General features: G+C 29.0%; 3 protein-coding genes across 4 annotated transcripts; 2 read left to right on the top strand and 1 right to left on the bottom strand.

The window, feature by feature from the left end:
- Nucleotides 1-8,969: 8,969 nt before the first annotated feature.
- Nucleotides 8,970-12,237, top strand: LOC106770022 (oxidation resistance protein 1). Its single transcript, XM_014655841.1, has 8 exons — nucleotides 8,970-9,125; nucleotides 9,241-9,434; nucleotides 9,728-9,800; nucleotides 10,346-10,426; nucleotides 10,514-10,577; nucleotides 10,742-10,829; nucleotides 10,912-10,996; nucleotides 12,074-12,237. The coding sequence occupies exons 1-8, from the start codon at nucleotides 8,970-8,972 to the stop codon at nucleotides 12,113-12,115; spliced, it is 783 nt and encodes a 260-aa protein (XP_014511327.1). The 3' UTR covers nucleotides 12,116-12,237.
- Nucleotides 12,238-12,914: 677 nt separating this feature from the next.
- On the bottom strand, nucleotides 12,915-21,098 carry LOC106772489 (pre-mRNA-processing factor 19). 2 transcript variants are annotated; one of them, XR_002669020.1, is made up of 19 exons: nucleotides 20,921-21,098; nucleotides 20,698-20,783; nucleotides 19,934-20,005; nucleotides 19,742-19,804; nucleotides 19,401-19,487; nucleotides 19,050-19,197; nucleotides 18,698-18,819; nucleotides 18,297-18,413; nucleotides 18,090-18,185; nucleotides 17,957-18,016; nucleotides 17,179-17,253; nucleotides 14,769-14,873; nucleotides 14,394-14,513; nucleotides 14,230-14,307; nucleotides 14,057-14,153; nucleotides 13,905-13,956; nucleotides 13,686-13,756; nucleotides 13,386-13,586; nucleotides 12,915-13,308 (listed from the first exon to the last, which is right to left on the bottom strand). XR_002669020.1 is itself a non-coding variant. In XM_014658913.2 (18 exons), the coding sequence occupies exons 1-18, from the start codon at nucleotides 20,931-20,933 to the stop codon at nucleotides 13,471-13,473; spliced, it is 1,578 nt and encodes a 525-aa protein (XP_014514399.1). In that variant the 5' UTR covers nucleotides 20,934-21,098; the 3' UTR covers nucleotides 12,915-13,470. The 2 variants fall into 2 exon arrangements, 1 of the variants encoding a protein (XP_014514399.1); XM_014658913.2 differs by having other exon boundaries at nucleotides 12,915-13,586.
- Nucleotides 21,099-23,569: 2,471 nt separating this feature from the next.
- Nucleotides 23,570-24,003, top strand: LOC106770021. Its single transcript, XM_014655840.1, has 2 exons — nucleotides 23,570-23,893; nucleotides 23,971-24,003. The coding sequence occupies exons 1-2, from the start codon at nucleotides 23,570-23,572 to the stop codon at nucleotides 24,001-24,003; spliced, it is 357 nt and encodes a 118-aa protein (XP_014511326.1).
- Nucleotides 24,004-25,435: the final 1,432 nt, after the last annotated feature.

Genomic DNA, 25,435 nt, shown 5'->3' with positions numbered 1-25,435 from the left:
CCCGACTGAATCCGTGGTGGACCGGATTGACCTGTAGATGTGATCTATTTTGACAGCTCTATCATTTTCTCAATATAAATCTAAATTACTAAATTAGGTTCCCGTATCATAATTTTTGTACTTTTAAGAAATTGTTTCAAAATTTTTGTAAGAATCGGGAAAACCATAATTTGTTCTAGATAAGTTTGATTCACAGATCTAATATATCATTACAAACTTAGAGTGATAAAAATTCATTTATTCAGTTTACATTTCCCATTTGATCTTAGATCTTACTATTTTTTCAGTAACAAATTTTTTTATTATGATTTGATTCAAAAGAGAAAGTCTATAATTCAAAAAACAAATTTATAATTTAGAAGTAATGATTTATATACGGATTTTCAATAGATAAAAATTCGTATATAATATTTCTATATAATTTATTTTTCAAAATTTGAGTATAAAATCTGCATGTAATATCTGAATTATATACAAATTGCAATCCGTATATAAATATCCTTATGTTAATGTAATTTTTCTTGTACTGACATAAATTATAGATTTTGATCCAAATCAAAGGTAGAAAATTGGTTTGAATTTTATTTCATGTTCTAATCAAATATAATATAATTTTTTACGTTTGCTTCAAACGTATATTTGAAAAAAAAAAAAATCAACAGCACAACAAACATCTTAGATTTAACTTGGATTTATTAATGCAATTTAGTTCAATTTTTGGTTTTATATAATGTGTCTAAACTATTCTCTTTTCTTTTGTTCATTACTCAAGGGTCCAAAATTTCGTTTATAAAAATTATATTCAGTCTGAAGAAGTTGTCGTAAATGGACTTGGGTCATGGATAGATCTTAACTTCAATTTACACATTATTATGTACTTTCAAAATGTAGGTTTATAACTTAATTATTTTAAAAATTGAATAAATTAACAAAGATTTATATTATTTTTTAATAATGTAAAAAAGAGTTTTGACATTATTAATACTTTATATTTTGTTTTAGTTGTAGAATTGAAGCATATCCTGACAAAGTAAAAAATTATAGATAACAAAAATTTGTCAGCAATACACTAAAATCGTTGATCAATTAAAATTATCGACAGTTTATTGACAACCAAAAATCTGTCGGTAATTTCGATAGATTTTTTGATCTGTCGATAATTATCGATGGATAAAAAGAAAAATCTATTGATAATTATCAAAGGAAAAAATTCGTCAATAAATATCACGATCTAATTCATGTTCTTCATTCGCTCTCTTTATTCTTCTTTCTTTTAATTTTACAAATCCATAAAAATGCAAAAGAATATAGACTGCGAAATGAAATGAGAGAAACTCAAATGGTATGCTCGATGAAGGAGAAAAAGGTTCTAGCATGGAAGCAAGGCTAGACAACAAACACTTTGTGCTCTTTATCTACACCACCATGCACACAACCACTTTGGTTTCCACGTCTTCCTTTTGTTGCATCCTCTGTATTTGTTTTTCCTTACATACACCATCTCTAAACATGGATCACGTTGTGTGCTTCTGTCCTAGCACCTTGTAGCTGTTGTGGTAGAGCTGAGATGAAGAGTCGTGCAAAGAACATGTATAAATGCGAAAGAGAGAAAAGTATATAATGAATCTCTCTATGACAGAGGAGAAAAATGAACAAGAAAATTTTCGTTAGTTTTCTTAACAAATTTACTGACATATTTTTTTGTTGATAAAAATATTCAAAATTCGTCGATAAATACAAAAATAAACCATTGGGCCTTTATTATTAGAAAATTTGAAGCATAAACCATAATAGGCCTTAGTTCTACTAAAAATTAACACTTAAACCTCTTACCTAAATGTCAATTTTGAAATTTTATTCAATCTTTCAGTTTCGATTTTGTAACAACCAAAGGAGAACATATGTATGGTTTCAATTTTGCAGAAACAGAAGACTGTAACGTATCATCATAAAATAATTAAAAAAATAACGACAATTTAAAAAATTGGCACACTTATAAACCTATATTGCAGAAGAATCAAAATTTATTAGTTCGCAGAATTTATAAAATTTCCATTGCATCAAATTTACTTTGCTTCAAATTTGAAATATATAATGGAATTTTAAAAATCAAAATTACAATAGTATTTCAAGCTTAAGTTTTAGTTTATTCTAAATTGACTTTCTTTAATCACTCCTTAAAATCTTATATAGGGTTAAACATCTTTAATCACACATATTTCCTTTATATTCTAATATATGATTACTTCTAGGAATGTTATTCTCACATATTTCATTTATATTCTAATATATATGATTACTTTCTAGGAATGTTATTCTTAAAAACTTATTAGAGAGATGAAAAAAAAATAATGTACCATTAGGTGTTTTGTATCTTCTTAATTTTCCTTTGGTTTTTTTAATGATTTTTAATGAACTTTCATAAGAGACGCTGTGAATTTTATTGACATGAATTGGATTTAAAAATTGAATTTATTACATCGAGAATGTGTGACCGTTAACCTGAATTAATTATTTTTTTATGCTTAACTTAGTAAGTATTTTCTTGAGATGGAGTGATTCTTCGGTTAATTTTGAGGTAAAATCAAGAATAAATTAAGAATAAAATTAATCCATTTTAAGAAAAAATAACTCCAAACGGGTATTTGCATTTAATGAACTTTGTGGTTATATTACTGTGGCAATTTGGATGAAAAATCCTTTAAAATTAAACGAATTTTTGTTTTAGCATCTTATAATAGATATTATCCGTTTGAACAACTTAGTCGGTGGTAAACTTATTAAAAATGAATAAAATAAACAAATGTAACCTAATATAAACATTTATTGAATATAGAATTTTATAATCTTATTGAATATATGTTGACATAATATAATATACATAGAGAGATTATATACAAAAACATAAAATATTGGAGTAAGTTAGGTCAACAAGAGTATTAAATGTAGCATTTAGTTTATGAATACTAAATGTAAAATTTAATTTATAAATACTAGTTGAAAATAATCTCTTCAAATCTTTGTATAATTAAATAAAAAAACAATGGATGATTATATGATAGTATTTTTTAGTATTTTTGAAGCATTCATTTTTATTTTTATTTTGTTTTAATTTAAAAAAATTAAGAATACAAAATTTACATCTTCTTTAAATATTATTATATATATTTTTTAATTTTAAAATATAATTACAAATAAAATAAGAATATAAAATATCTATACTGTAAATCTCATTTTACTAGTCTAAAACTGCTAAATTAAGTATTAATAACTAACTAGAAACTTAAAATTTCTAAAGTTGAAGACATACACTTAGTGAACTAAAACCTAACTTTAATTATCTCTGAATCAACTGGAAGGACATTCTTCCTAAGCTCACACCATTTAAGGTGATCTTTGTAAAAGAGAAAACAAGCATGAACAAACAACAACACAAGGGTAAACTAATATTACAAAAGAAAATTCATTCATACAATTATAAAACTTCGTACAATATAATTTAGTTTCAAATCAAATAAAATTAAATCTCAATATATATGATTTATAGACTCGATCAATTCAGATATATGTATTGATGTCAGACTATGACAAGTTTTTTATCTTGTAGTGGTGGAACAATTATCTCCCCCTCCCGAAGCTACTACACAAGACTAGTCTCTTTACCACCCATGGACAAAGAATACCAGACCAAAGACTATGATCTTTTGCCACTCATCACCACATAATCCCCTTCTTTATCTAAGATGAAGCAATTGGAGCGTTAGGATAACTTCCAAGGTTGAGTCTTTGCTTTAATACATCAATCCACTTGAAAACACCATCAAGAATTTCACCTTAGAAACTCTTTTGAAACCACACTTCCATACTTACATAACCTCATTCATAAACCGTCCAAACATTTACTATTTTTCTCCAAACAAACATTTTAGTACCAATATACCACTTATTCATAAGTAAATAAAACAAAAGAAGCAAAATCCTAACATATTAACAGGGTGCCTAGCGCCATAACCTTGGTGCTCAACACAGACTTGTAGTACCAAGTGGTGCTAGTGCCCAAACACACCACTCAACACCCCCAAAGTCAAAGATCTCACTGACTTCATGGTGCTCAACGTCCTGGAGCCCAGGGGCTCTTGGGTTTAATTGCACTGAGTGTCACACAAGACCGCTTGGCGCCATAGTAGAAGACAAAAACCTATTTTTTGAACTTGGTGTACCTTGGACCTATCCAAATGATAAATTTAGGTTCTCTAACACTAAGATTGATATGAAAACATGTTTATACAGGAAAATGGAGTGTCACATTGCTCATTTGGTCAGAAACAAGATACACTAGACCAACTCAACAACTCAAAAGTACATAAAATCAATTCTACATCTTCTAAACCAAAAATTTGGAAACTAAGGGTCTAAGCAAGTCGCAATTGATTCAAAAACAAACCCCAAACCTTCATTTTCATCACAGACCTTCTACTTTAGATTTTCACTAGTTAAAACCTCTAAAATGAACTAAAACTAACTTATAACTCTACCTATTTGTTACTTCCCAATTCAACATCATTTTTTTTTTTAAATTAAGGTTTTAGACAAGTTTTAAGTGGCCTAAAGACAGACCCTGAATATTAGTTATCCCTCCAAAGTCACTCTTCTAAAAATTCACCTATCAAAACCCCAAATTAGACCAACAACCAATCCAACAACACTCAATTTTTACCACTTTTAGTTCTACATAAGTTTTGCTTTATCCAATTAAACTCCAATTAATAGTATCAAATTCCAAAATTTATCAATTCATAAGCATACACAACAATATTCGTCAATAAGAAAACCTTAACTCATCAACATACAAACATCACTTAACAAACATCTCAATTTATAACATATTCAACTAAACATCATTCTCACAACCTAACAAGCACAAAATCATACATTTTAACACACAATAAAGCAAATATTAACTTCCCTAGTAACCTGACAGAAAACCAAACTGCTTTAGAAATCCTAAAACAGCTCCAACATACAAGAACTCTTATATGCACCTATGAGCCACAAAAATACAATCAGGATACACCTTTAGAACCATTAATCAGTAGAGAGTATTATAAAAGACTCAGATGATATATGCAACCACAGATGATACCTATGCAAAGGAAAAGAAAACTAACCAAGAAAAAGAGTATAAATCAACTTGTTCATTTGTAGGAATTGATCGGCTATACTTAAAGATCTCGCTGCGAGGATCACTTAAACAATCTTTGATATTAAAAAAAATGAGCAGGGGATGAAATTTCTTAGAAAGAAGTCAAAAAACTCTAGAAAAGTGGTTTATAGAAAAATTGCGTGTTTTAAAATAACGAAACTCGTTTATAACAAAACTAATTATATAAAAATAATTTAATATTAAAATAATTGAGTCTCAATATTTTTAAATCACTACCATTTCTAAAATACCATTTTTTACGTCTTTAAATAGACCGATAATTTTTTTTATATATATAATTATTATATTAATAAATTCACGTTCATGTTTTGTGATCAAACAAATAAATTAAATATTCATTACTTTTTTTGGATTTTTAAAAATGTTTTATAAAACCTATTTTAAAAAAAAATTGGTTTTTATATACATTTTTCAATATAATATATATTTACCTATATATATATATATATATATATATATATATATATATATATATATATATATATATATATATATATATATATATATATATATATGTCAGTCATATAAACTCTACTTTGTTTTCGTTGAATAACTTGGGTGTGTTCTCTCGTTCAAACTGCATTTTTTTTCAATTCCTTACTAAATTCAACATTGAAAAGTTAAAATTTTCATGAATGGCTTGAAGATCTTCCCATGGTTTTTACTATATAGATATAATTGATTAGCATTTATGAATCCTTTTTTAGAGACTCGACTGCATTGAAATTACATTTATACATTACTACATAGTTTGCTTTAGAGAGATTTATTATTCAAGATGATTAAGAAGGATGAATTTGCGAGATAATAGTTGTTCATTTGGAGAGATTAATGAAAATGAATTTACGAAGATTTGCACGATTTATGGTTTTGAAGCATACAAACTTGATGTTGGATTTGGTTCTCTCGTGTCCTCGATTCGATTCCACCATTGTATTCGGTTCTAGCATTTTAGAGAAGCATAAATTCAGTTTCTAATCACACTGTTTGACATCTTTTTATTTTTTCTCACCTTCTCACTTTTATATATCAATTTATGGCTTCTCATAATTTTTACTCACAATAATATATTTGAATTTTGAATATAATAAAAGTAATAATAAACATAATATAATAAAATCAATAAAATATTTTTTAAATTGAGCTTTATATTTATTTATATACTAAATTAAATCATTTTTATATTTAACCATGAAATCTTTAACAAATTGTTGATGTAATGTATTTAAAATTTTAGTCACTTGAAATTTTATATTATAGATAAAGAGGTTCATTAATTATATAAATAATTAATTTTATTTTTATTTTTTATAAACAATTTTTACAATTAAATATAACATTAATAATTATCATTTTATATTATTTTTAATTTTTTATTTGTAACATTTTTTAATTTTTAATTTTAATTTTAGTTTTATATTATTTTTAAAATCATCTTAATTTTAACCTATTAATCCAATTTAATGGAAACCCAATTTACAGATTTTTTACTTTTAGGAATTCAACTAAAAAATAAATAAAAAAAATTATCTATTTGGTAAAACTTAACATAAAGAGACTATCATATTAAATCTAATTTTAACTTTTCTATCTTCGCCTTTTTTATAATATTTTTAAATATATTTTTCATATAAAAGAAACATATTTACATTTTATATATAAATTCAATGAAAAAATAAAATATATTTTTACTCTCTAAACTTAATAGAAAAATAAAATTTGTTTATATCTCAAATTTTTCATAAATTTATCTCGAAAGTTTAAAAATAAATTAATATAATCTTTTAATTCATATGTGTTAAAATATTTTGACCTATCAAATATGTTTTAACATGGTATTTAAATTCTTTATATCATTTTGACACATTGTAAAGAAACCCTGTTCTGTTAAAATATGAAAACTAAAATATATTAAAGTTTAAGACATAAAATAATTTTAATTTACATTCAAGTTAGGACTAAACATATTTTAAATAAATTATATTTTGTAAGTACATGCTTCTTTTCATGAATAGAAAAGAATTTTAAAATTATAAATTTTAATTTTAATTATTTTATTTTTTAAGTTTATGAAGTTATATGTTTTTATTTTTGCAATTGGATTTTCTTACTTAGAAAGTCATTTTATTTGTTATTGTAATAAGTGTATTTGTATTGTTAATTCTCTTACCAGGGACATAGTCTCTAATTTAAAAATAAAAAATAATTTAAAATCAACAATAATAATTAGTTGAAATGATAGTTAATGTTAGAAAATAATTTCAATTTTAATTCATAACTATTAATTATATTTTTTATTCATAATAGAGATTATTTTAAAAATCAATAATTTATAATTTAGAAAATAATATTTAACTTAATTAATATAATAATTAATTATTTTTATAAAACTAGTTATTATTTAGATATTTTCTTGTATGTTACTTTTGTTTTTTTTTTTTTAAATTTATTTGATTATATAATATAAATATACACATGTACATGTAATTGTATGATTTTATTCAACTTTAAAACTACATTTTTTTATGTTATACATTTTATATATATTAAATCTAATAAATATATTATATTTAATAAACCTTGGAACAAATAATACTAAAATATTCATTTAATGAACATTGAAATTAACAATACCAAATACTCATTTACTAAATATTATGATTAATAATAAATATTGAAATTAATAATACAATAATCTATTTAATGAAAATGCTATTATTTTTTTCATACAAAAGCTTTAACAATTGTCTTTATGTAATAAATTTGATATTGAAAATGAAATGGTGTTGGAAATTATTTATTTATTTAACATCATTTCGATTGTTAAACAATGTATGATTATTTTTGTTGTTTTTATTATACAAATATTTTTTATGGTTTTTGCTTTTAATACATTTACCAAAATTCGAACGTTCTAAATACATCACGTTTTAGTTTATCTATGGAATTTAATGATATTTTTTTTTCTAATAACTTCTTTTATTAGTCATTTAAATTTGAAAATTTGTAGAAAAAACGAAATTCGTAAAATAATTAAATTTTGTAACAAAAAACAAAATTTGTAAAAACGTTATATAAAAAACGAAAACATGCGAAAACCGAAACTTTATGAAACCAATCCATTTTTTTAATTGTAGTACTAAAAAGGAAAATTATTATATTTTTCTAATAGAATTAAAGTTAATTAAATTTGATTAGATCAAATTATTATGAGAAAATTTACGTTTCCATCTCTTTTGAAAATATATATAAGGTATAGAGAAGATAAATAGATCATTTTATAAATGTATAATACATTTATTAAGTTCACAATGAAAATGGATAAGTATGAAATAATATATTCATCTCATCACAATGGTGATATGAGTTATAAAATTTAAGTTAGTCTTTCAAAAATGAAAAGAAAAATGCATTTTAACACATAAATTTTTTATATTTATTTATTATTATTTTTTAAATTACACAAAATTATTATGTATTTTACACAAATGTATTACTTGATCATTAGTCAAAATAAAGTCAATTTTTTTGTTTATAATTAATTTTAAATTTAAAGCAGTAATACTTAGCAATTAATATTTTCATTAATATTTGTAACAAAGTTATGATAATAATAAGCATTAACGTTTTGAAATGATAATGATTATGATGGTTTTTCTTATAATCTAATCCGAAATTACCTTTTATTGACATATGAAACAGAAAAAATATAAAAGATGAATTGGTATTTATGAATTTTGATGCAATGGGGCAAAAGCTTGATGAAACTAACACCATTTCTTGCTTTGATTTCCTTTCATTTCAGTCTCTACAAAAAATCAATTCTTTCAAAGAGAAATTCAAACACTATTTTTCTTCTTTATTTCGAAAATCTCCTAAGTCTTCTACCAACCATACTCAGGTTCTGCTTCTTCCTCCTACTTTTATTAATCTGCATTTCTTCTGTTTTTTATTCCAAATTTCCACTCTTTTATAAAAATCTTAAAACAATTGTTCATTTTATCCATTCTAAAAAGGATGATGATAAAGATGAGGCCTCAAGAAAGAGCAGTAGCAGTTCTCAAGTTTCTGAAGAATTGTATGAACAGCATTCTCCAACAACTTCCAATTTCAATGATCATTCTACTTTCATTTCTCCTCAGTTGAATCAATTTTTTGACTCTTGCCTCCCTAATATAACAAAAGGCTGTCAGAGGGTCCTACTTTACAGGTCATTTATTCATCTCTTTCAACCTTTCATTCAAAATTTAAATTCTATTTTAACAAAGGAAAATGATATTTTAACACCAATTTTTGACATTATTTTCATAGTGCACACGTGTTAAAACTGTAGTTGAACGATTTTAAATTAAAAAGACTGATACAAAGGCATATTTGGAAGAAAAAAAACTAATTTTTTTTTAATTTAAAATCGTCCAACCATATTTTAACACGTATACAATATCAAAATAGAATCAAAATATTATTTTCCTTTAACAAAAGACTTGTTTCAATGAAGAGCAGTTCCATCAAACATGGCATATCACTTAGGACACTTCTTCGCAACAGTGCCAAACTTTCTGGTCCTGCTTTGCTGGTATGTGAAAATATTTTACCAGCCAAAAATATTATTTGATAGAAATACATTTTCTTACATTTATTTGACATTTTTTTTTTTTAAAACTATCATTTTAACTTGTATAAAATAAATATAAAAATATATCATAATACTACTTTTTAGGAGCAAAATAATCATGTTCTGTTAATGAGACTCAGTTATTGTTTGTGATCGTTGGGTCTTATATATGGGACCATACGGTCTTTTATTGGTGTGCTGGTCTTTCTGGTGACAGTTAGGTTCTATACTGATGATTGTTTGATCATTCTATATTGTTTGTTTCTCTTTTCTTGATTCTTTGATTGACTATATATTGTAGTCTGTCTTTGCTATTGAGGTAATTCGATCTGAAAGTTTTTCACAGATCATTTCTCTCTGTCTTTACTTTCTTCGTTTTTCTTCTTTGCATATGGGATTCCAGTTCTCTGTTTCACGCGATACCAACATGTTCTGTGATGGTGTTCATTCACTCAGAGCAGATTATTAATGTATTGTTCTGTTATTGTATTTGGCAAAACGTTTAGATTGTTGGAGATAGAGAAGGTGCTGTGTTTGGTGGGCTGGTAGATTGCCCCTTGCAACCTACTTTCAAGAGAAAATATCAAGTACAAAAATCTTTTCTTTTTCTTCAGTTAATCCTAACATCCTTTGACATCTTCAAATATCATTTTGTTCTGTTTCTGTGGTTACAGGGGACAAATCAAACTTTTGTATTTACAACTATGTATGGTCAACCAAGGCTTTTTCGACCTACTGGTAATGTTATATATAACAAAAGTACAAGAAAAAAAAAAGTTTCTTTTAACAATTTTTTTGACAATGTATACGTTGGTTTATGATTCTTTGGTTTCAAATATTTTTCCTAAAATAAATTCAAGCCAACAGTTTTAATCTATTGTAATTTGATATGGTGTTTGTAGGTGTGAACAGGTATTATTACTTATGTTTGAATGATTTAGTTGCATTTGGTGGTGGTGGAAGTTGTGCTTTATGCTTGGATGGAGATTTGTGAGTACTTTGTTAGTTTTGATAAACCGATTAATTAACGTTTTAAGTAGCACTAATTGAATATCTGTGGTTGATTGAAAAGGTTAACTGGAAGCAGTAGACCATGTGATACATTTGGAAACATGTGTTTGGCTCACACATCAGAATTTCAATTGAAGAACGTTGAGGTAATATATTTGTCTTTAGGACTATGATTACCATTGGATTTAATATATGTTTTAATCTTAATGCAATTATTGTATACAGATATGTCATTAAACGAAGAAAGATCTTATAATATATCTTTTTAACAGAATTTAAAATGTTTTATGGTAAAATATGTTATATATTTTAAATTATAAATTTATTGAAATAATTTGATTATTTTAAATTGAGAGTTTTCCATTAAAATTATTTTGAATTGTTTCTTCCATTAGATAGGTACATAAAGTTGTTTAAAAGATGTCTAAATTGTTTCTCACAATAATAAAACATTAAGAATAAAAAATTTATTTTGTCCATTGAAATAATAAATATTATTATATATAATAATTTAGTCTAAATTAAAATATATAGAATTATGAGTTCTTTAGAATTCCTTAAAATTTCTTTATTTGGAGCCAAATGTAGGAAATAAAATATGGGTATTTTGTGATCACTTTAAATGCTCCAGTTGAAGTTAATATCATAATTTCATCTAACAAATTTCTTAGTAAAGACATGGCACAAAAAGAATCACAAGGTAATTTTTTTTTTCATTATATTTCATCTTATCCTTTTGAGTATCCTTTTTAATCCCGTTTATCATTAAATGTTAACATTAGTATTTTAAACTAAATATTAATATTTATCTTTGACAAAATTTAATATCAAGTTTATAAATTTTAAATTAGAAGAAATTAAACTAATTTATCTATATTAAATAAATAACATTAAGAAAATTGAACTGATTTATCCCACCAAAACATAAAAGAAGAAAAAAAAAGGTCAGAACAATTAAATTTTTAACTAAAAGAATTACCATTAGAAAAAGAGAGAAAATGTTAAACAAAACCTTACCCTCATTGTTTTCTTTGAAATTTTGGCTTTTAATTATCTAAAGATGTGCCATTGTTCTATGTTATTATCTTATTTTAAAGAAAAAATGTTAAACATCAGTTAAACTGAGATGTCAAAATACATGTTTATGTCTTATTTTCTTTATTATTTTTTTCTATTACCATAACTATGATTTGCTATTTTTACACAATTTCTTTTATGTGCAGTTGTGGGGTTTCAGATATACTTCTCCTTACCTTAATCAGTGAGATATTAAAGAACAAATTGCAATCACAAGATCATTGTTTAATGGTTGGATGGGTTTACTTTTAATTAGACCTTACAAATGTCAATATAAATCCTTTGTGTGGATTGAAGTTAAACTACCAAAATAAAGTAATATGCTTGTTCTTAATATAGAACATTTATAGTATAATTACACCTAATAATAAAAATTAATTTTGGTATATTCTTTTATCAGTATTACAAAACAAAAGTAATCACATTATGTAATAGAAGTAAAAATAGAAAACAAATATGAAGTTATGCATATATTATAAATTTTCTTTTGAAAAGAAGAATTTATTTTGAAATGTGTTATAGTAAGGATAATTATTTAAGCTTGAGTAGAAAGCTTTGAACTAGTTATGTTCTTCAAATGACGTTTGAAATTATTAGAACCTTTCATCCTTCATTCTCCCTCTCGAGCACATTGTCTGTGCAAGAACGACCTCTGATTGCGGCAAAAGCGAATTCTCCCTTAACAATAGCCTCAAACAGATTTTAAGGAAGAGAATTTGCATATTAATCAATTTTTTTAAAACGTAAGAAATTCTCATGGTTTCTAGATTCTGACAACTTGATGTAATGATGAAAATGCTGAAAAGGGGCACCAGAAATCATCTAGGACAGCTATGGTGAATAAGATTTGAAAAAGCACAATACCAAATTAGTATTACTACAAATCTTCGATGAATAATAATTTGGCAAACAGAAATGGTTCCCGACTAACACAATGATCTGTCTAATAATCCATCAGTAAGTAATAGTTAGATAGGCTACAATGAATTTCAGGCAGCAAACAATATCCGTTTCAGGCATCCCATTAGTCTAATCGATGGTCTTTTAATCTTTTACATTACTTAAATTAAAATAAAGAGTTTTTTGCTCAACATGATTTTTCATAACTAGTCTACTAGAAGTTGATGTCTATTACCCCTTTTTTTTTTAATAATGTCTAATAAATCAAGAAAAGCACCCCGAATAAGAATAGTTACAACCATATAAATTTCCGATGAAATGGCCGACAAATCAGTTATCTCACTAATTTAACAGTTTACGTTACAAAATTATCTACGGACAACATAAGCTTCGAGGTTTTGAAGACAAGGCAAATATTGCAGCTTCTGTCACTTAGGTTAGCAGCCATGATCAAAGGCATAATAATGTTGCTGCAGAAAGCCTGAAAGTACATTTGCTCCATCCCTCATACACCATTGTGTGTGAGAACCAAGACCAAATAATCAAAGAAACCACTACCTTCCAATCCATGATTCTGACCAAGCACCAAATGGCAGCAACAGTCACTCCAAAACAACATTTTGGCCTGTACAACTGACGCATTTTATGACTCACTGGGAGCATCTTCGCCAGGCAAGCCAAATATTCGAAGATTCCGGTCCATTGATCCAACAGCTATGTATTTAGAGTCTGCACCAAATTTTACACACGTGGCCTTACCTGGGAAGAAAAAGTTCGATTGCCGTCTTAGTAACTGAAGAAATACCAAACTCTCAAACCCTGAAGGAATTATAAACAATGGGGGAAATGATACAAAACCTGTTCCGGATAAATCAGGGAAAGTTTTAATGCAGTTCCATTCAGATTTCACATTTGCAACTTGGTAAATCCTACATAAAAATTAACAGGAACCGGAAATCAATTTCAGGTTAAATCTAGTGAAAGAAGGTACTGACAAAATAACAGGCTTCAGTTGAGGATATTTTTTCTGTAACGTTCAGAAAGTCACCAAACCAAGTACAAGACGTTTTTCTTCACCTTATATCCGAGCCAGCAATTGCAAGGTAGGATCCACTGTGGTCGAACTCCACTGCAAAATACAGAATTACATTAAGGCATTTTGAAATAGGTATAACTTTACCAGTACATAAATAGGTTACATAAGGCTATCGACCACTGAAGATGAATACCAGAGTTTGTTGGTGTTTCCGAATCATATGGAGCAAAATTCCTAAAGTTCTTCAATTTCCGTAGATCCCAAAGCTTAACACCATCATGAGCAGCAGTCTGCCGAATTTAAGAGTAGAATAAGAATGCTGTAGAGACAATATCATATCTTTACAGTTAGCAATTTCTCACATACCGCAAGGAAGTATCCGTTCTCAGAAAAAGAAATGGCAGTTACTGGACCAGCATGTCCATCGAACCTAGCAACATTTGCCTACAACCAATGAAAGAAGGTATCAACACAGATAACAGTAAAAACTAAAATTTAAATTCAAACAAAGTAAAAGAAAAATTGTTTACCTGGCTTTTTACATCCCAGATCTTAACAAGAGATTCTGTGGTTCCAGTTCCAAGGATGAGACCATCAGGATGGAAAGCAGCTGATGTGTAGCCTTCAGAAGAACCTGAAGAGTCAAAAACCTACACGGCACCATATTACAATAATCTGAATCAGAACTTATATATAGTCAGACTGAATAAAAGGTAATCTAATACTTAAAAAGGATGAGTTTTAAAGAAACTAAAAAATAACTAAACTCTCCAGAACCCTCTTATAACCACTAAATTAACTTTCACATTCTGACAAGAAAAAAGTGCCCTACTAAAAGAAGATTCATGTGCATGCATAGTTCTTCGCGTTATGGACCGTATTACATAAAAAAGAAGAGACCAAACCTGAGTCAAACATGTCCCTGAAGAAAGTTCATAAAAGCACCAAGAGCCATCAAGTGAAGCAGTCACAAAATAATTATTGGTAGCATGGACAGTGACAGCTTGCACCTGAAAAATTGAAAAAGCAAATCATGCTTACATCACATGCAGAGCATAAACAGGACAGGCATAATTGACAGGAAATGGGAGAAGCCTTATTTAAAAACAGCAATCTTAAAAGGCATGCAATTTCATGGTTCTATACAAGCAAAATTTATAATGCTGAGTGGATATTATGTTTCAAGCTGGACATCAGATTACAAAATGGTAAATCAACTGAAAAGTAGAACTGCAGTTATACAGACAACTACTTGGCCGGCCATTATAAGAATTACATTAAAGCAGTAGGAACACCAAAATCTAATGATAAAGAATATCAAAACCTAGCAGTCAAGAGTTTCAAATAGCTGAATGGTTGTTAGGATATTACGATATTGCAATTATGGGAAATATGCAGGGTATATATGAACAGAAAGAATAGAGATTGAGTAATATTTTCTTGGGCATAAAATACCATAAGATGTGAAGGGCATCATACAAGCGATAAACATTAGACCTTATATAGTAGTACTAAATTCTTTAGATTTTACAGACATGAAAACAAATCCAATGACCAAACTGAATTTTGGACAGCGACAAGCTATTACTACATCTGGGTAGATCAGAGACAAAAGGAGCCTATCAACAAAAAGATAGGGTAGAAGAGAGCCAATCAGTGAAAAAAAACAGGACAAATTGGCAAACCTTTAGAGAAAAGAAAAAAAAGGCTCATTAGTGAAAAAAAAAAAAAAAGCTGAAGCAGACAAAACGCATAAATTTGGTGAAAATTGAGTTCCATGAACTTCACACAAAATGGAGAAACTATTTTCAAGGTGGATACAAAATGTTTTATTAGAGAAATGGGGGCAGCAGGGATACTCAAGACCATTAGGTCAGTCCCGGAGGTTTTGATACCACGTTCAAATCATAGTTTAGGCAAAGAATAAAGGTGAGAATGAGATATTTTAGATACAACAATAATAACATTACAAGATTTTCCTACATATTCAAATACACGATGGAATAGCTGCTCACATGAGCAACTGAAATTGTGATTTTAGAGCTGACTAAGTGTTCAATTTTACTTGTATAAAATACAAAAGTGGATGGATTTGACAGATGAATCTGAAGATAATTCAGATTCCAACTCTATTACATGAGAGGATGGAAAATATATAAACAAAAATCTTACCAGGGTCAGTAAGGATGCTGTTACTAGGGTACAACTGATTCTTAAAGAAAAGATCAGCAGGGGAATAGTAATTTTAATATTAGATCTGCAGGAATGTCGGTATCCTATCCTTTGCTTGTTTTTTTAGTATTGATGATACAAGAATAAATTAGCTGAAAATGAATATTCTGCTGTGATTATTTGTGATATAGATGAAGCACAAATCATGGGAAATGGCTTCCGCTGAAACTAATGGAACACTCACCACTCACATCCAAATATCCAAAGACTATCTTATGACTGTTCATGTGGTCAAATCAAACTGGACAAGGGAAGTTATCTATAGTGAAATTTCCAAAATCCAAATCCAACCAAAGTAGGAAGTATACACAGAATACATTAGAGATTTGCAGCAACTGTGAATTACAGAGCAACACAGTAAGAAACTAAATAAGGTGCTATCTCTATTATGTTTCTAAGCAGAAAGATTGTAGAAGGCTTAGAGATCAGGAAGTAAAACATTTGGAGAAGGTGATAATTTGAGGACATTCTAACTTGGTTCCGATTGTGGAGTTGTGTTTTTGAAGAATTTCTACAATCTTTCAAACATTTTACACTAACTTATTTCCCGTTCAGCAAAAAATTCATATTAAGCCATATCATCAAGCATGGAAAGTTATTGATTCGTGTAAAAAAATAGTCCAATCCTATAAGTAACCTTAGACTCCACCAAATCTATCAAAACAACTACACACAGCAAAGACCATGGCATCAGCCCATAGGTAATATTTAATACTATGTCAGAAAACTAATCACCAAAAAATGTGAAATAAGTATAACATTGAAGAGGAATTGGGAATAAATTATTTACAAACACCTAATAATGCCAATCCATAAGCTTTTACAATAAAAATTGAGCCACTCAAAGAATCAAGTAAACACCATGCCCCAAACACTTGATCATATTGTTAACCTAAAACACCATGAGTAAGAAAATCGTAGGCCTGCTTCAATTTCATAAATAAATAAAAAATCAAAATTTAGATATACAAAAGATAGGAGGGTATTATTTCTGCATAAATACTACAAAAGCAAAATAGGAATGATTTTATACACGAATTATAAGTGATTCAGATATAATATGGTGACATTAATTCTATTTACCTCAGCTGTATGATCCTTTAAGATGTGCCTGCAGTTATAGTTACCATCATCTGACCCTTGCCACAGACGAACTGTCTGCAATATAAAATAAAAACATTGGGCACTGAAAAATGCAAAGTAGAAACAGCTAACAGATTAGAGAAAACTTCACTTAACTAAGTAGCATTTGTAATTTGATAACACTAAGATGAAATAATCACATTACTGACTTAACACTCTATTACGAGAAACCTACTGTGAAACTTCCGATCCAATCAAACTGGTAAAAAGTTACCCTTCAAGAATCAGTCTTAGCAACATACTACACACTTTAAATTTCTAAGTGCTTTGGATTTCACATCTACCATTATCTGTTGGCCAAGTAAAAAGAATATTCATTATGAGAACAATTAATGTAGCAATGCATGGATGGAACATTCTTGTGATATTATACGATGTCGGCACTTGGGCAGAGAGGCAGAGAGGGTTATCAAGGCCCATTTGGAACAGCTTATTTGGACTTTTCTTATGACAAGTCGACTAGACTAAGTGTTCTTGACAGCATATGATATGTCCATTTGACTTTTTTTTTCACCTCATTATTTCAAAGATCTAGCCAGAATAACTTATGAGAACAGACAACAAACTTATATAAAAACAGTGTAACCCAAACCCTTTTGATGAAAAAAAAACTTATATGCAAGTGCTTACACTATTATTTGAACATATTCATAAAAAAAGGCCCCAAATAAAACACTTTCAACTTCCAAGCAATTAATATTAGAGGATCGCCCTTTACCTTATCTGCTGAACCAGTTAAGATTGATTCACCCTGAGCTACAAACTTTACACTGGTCACCTACCAAAAGCACCCACAATCAGCAAAAAAATTAAAGAAAAGATAACTCCAGCAATTCCAACTGAAATAAAACCTTTTTGGAGTGACCACTTAGTGTAGATAATATCTGTCCTGAAGGTCGGTCAAAAATAACAGCATTTGTATCAATACCTCCAGTTGCAATTAAGTCCTGTCAACAGAGAATAGGGTGATCCTGGATTACCTCCCATTAGTTTTCAAGGGAAAAAAAATCAAAGAGCCTTCTTGTGTGTTTCTATTCTATAAAGTTTAAAAACCATACCTTAGAATAAAGGATATCAAGGGATATAATGCCTTGTTTGTTTGTTTTGTGAAAGGGATGACTAGATATCTGGGTATATGACTCTAGAGCTTCAATAGGAGCCAAAGTGGCAGGAATCTGAAACAAACCAAACCCAATGAAACAAATGTAAACATTATCTACATATTAAAAACACTAAAGAAATAATTGAAATATGCCACAAATTTATATGCACACACGTATATTACAATTTTAGGATGCAAATAAAAGCAATCAAAATGGAACGCTACAAGTTAAATAAAATCCAACAAGTAAAAAAGGTTAAACAGCAGAAATGAACCCAGTATGGAGAAAAAGGAAGGTAGTAACAGCAACGGAAACATGTGAAAACGTCAATGTACTTGTATTATCACCAAGAATACCTGTCTCTTCTTTCTCTGCTGGGAGAGAGCAGCATTGCAATCAGTTAGCTCAGAAATTACGCTAGAAGATATTCCAGGATGAATTTTCTTTGCACCAGGAGCCAGATCCTCATCCTCAGCAGCTAAAGGCGAAAAAGATAATTCAGATAAACAATCAAAACAACAAAAAGAGAAATAATAGCCGCTAAAAATGTCCCTAAAAAGTGACAAATGTAAGGGTTTGAACAATTTCATCTATAACATCAATGAAGTAAGCAGTTGCTTTATGAGAGTTTAATCAAACTCGGCCCAAAATGTAGTCTGCAGAATTGCAATATATAGAACAAAGAAAAAAATATCATAATATCAAAACCTCTTTTTCCATTGCTCAGAACAGGGGCATTTGCAGTTGGAGCATTTAGTGCAGAAACAGGGTACTGCCTTTCTGCTTGCGCAAGTAAGGACCTAGCTTCATCTCGTTCCTTTTTAAGTCTAGCAATCACTCGGCATGCAGCATCATGCTACAGATTAAAACAAATATAAATAATGGCAACTGAGGTACTGGAAAATATAGTAAAGCTAATAATATAATCCTGTAAAAGAAAATTGAGAATCTAAGAACCAAGAAACATGAAAAGTTTGGAGATAGTATAACACAAGGCTGAGAAATGCAAAGCATAACTACAAAGGACAATTGTTATATTAATAACTTGGTTGCTCTTACCTGGTAGAGAGCATGACTCAGCTCTTGCCTTGCTGTGTGCAATTGTTGCTCCAATGCAAAATTAGATAGCATCAACCCATCCCATTCCTACAAATTAGGCAAACCAAATCATCCTTTGTGGATGCCTATATAATTGTTTTCTTCAAACAGAAACAAGACTATACATGTCTAAGCATGCCTACACTTTTATACAGAAAACTTTTTAATAGAAACCATCACTTAAGTCGCAATCCATTAATTCAGAGCAAATAAATAATTTGTCTGAGAAAAAATACAGCAGACTGTTTCAAGTAAAAGGTACCAAAAATCATAAAGAATACTTCATAGCCTAAATTCCATACATTTTGGAACATTCCAAGCATGCCAGGAATGCTAGCTGCCTGGACAGGTCTGGGCTTCACTATCTGCACAAATGATCCTGATTTGATCAGTACACTGCAAGTGAACTCTTGAAAAGTAAAGCACAACAGTAACATAGAGGGCTTAGTCTTAGTACAAAATCCACACTCAATATTAGAAGAATATCACCATACCTTCCCTGTCTTGATTGGTACAATGTCATCCATAGTAAGTGGTTCACCAGTAATTGGACACTTGCCATAATCCTACACAGTATTTTATTATCAAAGTTTATAGCATGAAATCTCATAATGAATAATATAACCTATATACCAGCTTAAAGAAAATAGATACAACATATTATCAAATTAAGCACCACCGCAACACCTAGCACATAGCAAAAGCAGACACCACAACCACTACAATCAAGTATCTTCTTACTTAAAAATAGGCTCACTTCTCTTCTTTTATCAGTTAGACATACACAAACAACAAAGAAAACAATCAACAAAAGATGCAATGCTTAAAAATCTTCCAATTCAGAAGTCATATGAAAGAACCACTACAAAACAATACTTTAAATTGTATTCTATCACAATCCTATTATATCCCCTAGCCAAATGACCAACACAAATTCCGTTTCTGACACAAGCGGGTATTTTTCTTAAAAAATGTTATCAAAAGAGAGCCTAAAAGATTAGAAGTTTTAATCTAAATCCAGTCACAGAACCAAAAAACTAGTTCAAATTTGCCTTCACTAACTTATAAAAAGTGTAATTTCTTCTTCCTTTCTCAAGGCTCAATTAAAACACGTTTTCCTACTCTTCAATCAGATTTCTTTTTATCATTCTTCAGTAAACTAAAGAAGAAAGAAAGAACACGCATATATATATATATATAGAGAGAGAGAAGCTTATAAAGAATACAAATAAATACATGGGAGCTAAAGACGGGTTACCGAAATGTGTCGCTCAATCAAACGCTTCTCGAAGAGAAGACCAGAGTTCCTAGACACGACGGGCTCTTCCGGAACTTCGCCGGAGACTGCAAACATAGAAAAAAAAGATGAGGTAGGTCAGATCAGCAAAACGGAACCAATTTCACCAAAACAAAAAATAAATAATAAAATGAGAGAGAGCGTGTGAGTGTGCAATCGGAATTAGAAGAGAAGAGAAAGTTACTGGAGCAATTCATGGTTGGGGCGAGGGAGAAAGAACACGCGGGACAGAGAGAGTTAGGGTTTTGGGTTTTTTTAGAGCTGTGAGAGTGTGTTTGTGTATGAGAGAGAGAGGGAAACGGAAGTGACCCAAAAGAAACGAACCACCGCAAATGATTCAGAGAGAGAGAGGCTGTTGTTTCGTGTATCTTTTATTACAAGTGGATATGATATCTACCCGGCCCGGCCCAGATACCCGGGCCATTTATTCTATTCGGGTACGGATCCAGTGGTTTCAAAAATTTGATGGAAGGTTTATAGAAAAAGTGTTTTTAATTTGTATAAGAAATTATTTTTATTTGTCATTTGATTTCTTGGTTTGGGAGCATATTTGTCATTTTAGTAATTTTGGAAATATGTTTTTGATTGTATAATAGGTTTTCAGATTATGAAATCTGAAATACATTTATGAATTATGAATTAAACAATGTAGAAAGTGTTTTTTTTAAATTATGTAATTCAAAATGTTTTTAACTGAAAAATATTTAAAATTCTCTTGCAATTATGTGCAAAAAGAAAGTATAGGGTGCTAAAAGAACGAGTTTTATACATAAAAAATACATGTAATTCAAAATGTTTTTTTATCCATAAACAATTTAAACATTCCTTGTAATTATGGAGGTCCAGAAAGAAAATATGAGGTGCTAAAAATAATTTTCTATTAATAATTGTGTCTGCATCATTTTATACAATAGTATTGCATATTGTTAACTAGTTTAGATATGATCATTTACAATAAATACTTTAAAGAAAATGAATCATTTTATAATGGTTCATTCTTTAATGGAAATAAATCACTAATATTTACATAATCAAATTTTTAAGACAAAATTAACCTTTAAATATTTAACATATTTAAATTAATTGTACATTACCTCCATAAGTCACTAATGTTAGTGGATATAATTGTATGTATTTGTCTCGTCAAATAATACACACTCATAACTTTTTAATTGATGTGAATACTACAAGATAAATACAGTTATTAAAATATAATAGTTCATATGTTGCAATTGAATAGTAGAAAGATGAATGATTTACATTTGGTGTGATATATTAAAGCTTATTTCTAGTCACACTGAAAAGCTTTGTCCCTACAACTTTAAATGAGATCTTATAACTTACATACATTAAAATTGTATTAATTATGAAATAAAATAACACAAGAAAAAAAAAGTAATAAAAAATTGTGTCTAATACAGTTCTAATTGTCAAATTATTAATTTTATTGTGAAATGAACACAAAATAACAAGAAATAATTGAGAATAATTACTATCAATTGTCAATTGTCAATAACTCTACAAATAAAAAATAATATTAGTAAAAATTAAAATTTACATAGATGCACATTATTTTTAAAATCTATACATATTTATGCAAGTAAGTTGTTAAGTATGCAATTTTTTCCTCCATTTTGAAATGTTTATATTACATCTTGAGGGTTTTATTTCTAACACTATGAATGATAACAAAATGTAACAATTAATATATGAACCATTTTTCTTCTCACTACAAAAAGATGATGTAAACAATCATAAATATATTGTTAGCAAAATGATGAAGATGAAGTTTTGATGATGCCTAGATCAAGTCAAGATTTATCAAGATTCATGAAGATCCTTTGAAGACTTATTTTTGTTATGAAAAAGCTTTTGTAATAATTGTAGATTAATTGTTTAGGACTTAGATTTGTAGTAGGTTTTGATTCTTGTACCTTTATACTTTGTATTTGCTGTTTAAAATCAAAACTTCTCTGTTTTAATCGATTAATCCCTGATATAATCGATTAAAATCGCTACAGAAGCCAGAACCCAATCAGCTTTGGAATAATCGATTAAAGCAAGTTTTAATTGATTAATCCTGAGAATAATCGATTAATACTAGCCGTTGGAGGTTTCTGATTTGAAAAACTAGTCGTTGTACTTATTTTAATCGATTAACACTAATATTAATCGATTAAATGCTTTAAATGGCCAATTTCGTAGAGTGGAAGAGTTTTTGCTTGAGTCTATTTATAGGCTCTCTTTATCCATCAACAGTAACTCTTCCCTTGCGCTAAAACACTCAGAACTCTTTGAGAAGTGTCTNCTCTTGCTCAGCTAAGGAAACTCTTGTCTGTGGTGCTGGTACATTGCAACTACGGTGACGGAGGAATAGCTGGTTCATCCTTGGTGCGTCTAAGGAGGTGTTTGGAAGAGGACCATCCTTCGTGAAGTATTCGGAGGAGGTGTTTCATCCTTCGTGAAGTATTTGGAGGAGGTGTCTCATCCTCTGTGAAGATTCAAAGGTTTTGTGCAAATTTCTCTCAACCTTACTCTTTTATTTATATTTATTATTTGCGTAGTAAGTGAAATTAAGACGAAATTAAAAGGCACACGTTTGAATTAAAAACCCTCTTGGTTTGTTATTCCATGCTAATAATTCCGCTGCAGCCGATTCTAACAATTGGTATCAGAGCTCGCTTTGATAGTCATTCAAATGGCAGGATCATATCAAACCTTTGCAGAGGGTGCCTCTATCAATAGACCACCTTTATTCACAGGTGAAAATTATGCATTCTGGAAGGTTAGAATGCAAATTGTTATTGAGTCTATTGATTGTGAGATTTGGGATATGATTGCATCTGGTTCGCCTATTCCTACTAACGATTCGCAGGAACCAAAGCCCCGTGATAAGTGGACCATTGAGGAGAAGAAAAGAATTCAAAATGACGTGAAAGCCCGAAATATAATTGCATCTGCTCTAACTGTTGACGAGGTTTACAGGGTCTCTGTTTGCAAAATCGCTCAAAAGATGTGGGATGTACTCAAAGTAACTCATGAAGGAAAAGATGATGTTAAGAGGGCGAGGAAGAACACGTTGATTCAAGAGTACGAAATTTTCAGGATGAAGCAAGGAGAAATAATTTCAGATGTTCAAAAACGCTTCACCAACATTGTCAATCATCTCATTAGTCTAGGTAAGTCATTTGACAATGATGAACTTAACATTAAAATTTTGAAATCTTTAGACAGGTCGTGGCAACCGAAAGTGACCGCAATCATTGAGTCACAAAATCTCAATACTATGACTATGGCGACACTGTTTGGAAAATTGAGGGAACATGAACTTGACCTTGGAAGACTATATGAAGAAGAAACAATGGCAAAAACAAAGAAAAAGAGTCTAGCCTTAAAATCTGAGGTAGAAAGGAGCAAGAACAAAATAGAAGAGGAAGACTCAGAAGATGAAGAAAATCTGAGACTCATGATAAAAAGGCTCAACAGGTTCATGAAATCAAAAGACAAAGGAAGATTCAAAGTCAAAAAGAAAGAAAATCAAGAATCCTCCTCAAAATATAGATGTTATGGTTGTGGAGAAAGGGGGCACTTAAAAGCGGACTGCCCAAATCAAAAGAAGAATGAAGAAATAAAGGAAAAGAAATCCTTCAAGAAAAAGAAGGCCTACATAGCATGGGACGATGACAACGAAACAATTTCTAATTCGAGCGAATCTGATGAAGAGGTAAACATCTGTTTAGTGGCAGACAACGACGCTGGAAGCCAAGTAAGTACATCTAGCGATTCTGATAANTATAGTCAATTTAGTGAAAGTGAATTGCATGAAACTTATGCTGCTTTAATAGTTGAATCAGAAAAATTAGACAAAGCTCATAAGAAATTGAAAAAGGATTTCAAAAATTTAAAATTAAATTTTGAAAATATTTCAGAAGAAAATAAAAATTTAAAATCAGATTTTGAAAATATTTCTGAGGAAAATAAAAATTTAAAATCAATTTTTGAAACTATTTTTGAAGAGAATAAAAATTTGAAAAATAAAATTTTATTTTCTGAAAAAGGTAAATATATTAGTAGTGATGAATGTGCTTCTTGCGAAAATTTTAAGAAACTACTAAACAACACAACCTTAGCAGAATGCAGTAAAAATAATGAAAATAAGGTTGTTGAAAATAAACATGTTCCTAAAATTAAAAATAAGCATAATAATAGAACCCGTAAAACATGGGTAGAAAAAGGAACAACTTATAGGAACACAAACTTTATATAATGTTTTTATTGTATGAAAAAGGGTCATACTTCAAATAAATGTAAAATTAAGCATTATGGTGTTCCAAGTGGTAGATTATTTGGGTTGTAAAATGATCTCAATTTTTTTATAACCCAAAGGACAGTGTTTAATTTTTATTTTTATTTTTAAAAAAGATTTTAGAACTTTTTTTTTGGAAAAACAAATTTTAAGATTTTTTTAAAAATATTTTAATTTTGGAGAAACAAAATTTGAGAAAATTTTATTCCAAGCAAGATGTCTTTGATAAAATTGTGGACCTTGAGGTANAACCTCTTGAGTCAGTTGAATCAGATGCAGGTAATAATGAAGACTTGCAGAAGACAACAAAAGAAGAGAAGAATGATGACAATCCCCAAGACAAAGATCTTAACAAAATATCATTACACAACGAATTTGGAGATATATCAAAAT

This window comes from Vigna radiata, chromosome 8, assembly GCF_000741045.1.
Source record: "Vigna radiata var. radiata cultivar VC1973A chromosome 8, Vradiata_ver6, whole genome shotgun sequence".
NCBI classification, from domain to species: domain Eukaryota; kingdom Viridiplantae; phylum Streptophyta; class Magnoliopsida; order Fabales; family Fabaceae; genus Vigna; species Vigna radiata.
This window is presented reverse-complemented; position numbering and strand designations above follow the sequence as displayed.

Coding starts and splice junctions, on each gene's coding strand:
- LOC106770021 (XM_014655840.1), top strand. CDS start 23,570: ATGATTGCATCTGGTTCGCCTATTCCTACTAACGATTCGCAGGAACCA. Junction 23,894..23,970: donor AAAAACGCTTCACCAACATT/GTCAATCATCTC, acceptor ATCTTTAGACAG/GTCGTGGCAACCGAAAGTGA.
- LOC106770022 (XM_014655841.1), top strand. CDS start 8,970: ATGGGGCAAAAGCTTGATGAAACTAACACCATTTCTTGCTTTGATTTC. Junction 9,126..9,240: donor CTTCTACCAACCATACTCAG/GTTCTGCTTCTT, acceptor CATTCTAAAAAG/GATGATGATAAAGATGAGGC. Junction 9,801..10,345: donor TTTCTGGTCCTGCTTTGCTG/GTATGTGAAAAT, acceptor CAAAACGTTTAG/ATTGTTGGAGATAGAGAAGG.
- LOC106772489 (XM_014658913.2), bottom strand. Junction 17,254..17,956: donor TAACTGGTTCAGCAGATAAG/GTAAAGGGCGAT, acceptor TTTATATTGCAG/ACAGTTCGTCTGTGGCAAGG. Junction 14,514..14,768: donor CAGGGACATGTTTGACTCAG/GTTTGGTCTCTT, acceptor GGTGCCGTGTAG/GTTTTTGACTCTTCAGGTTC.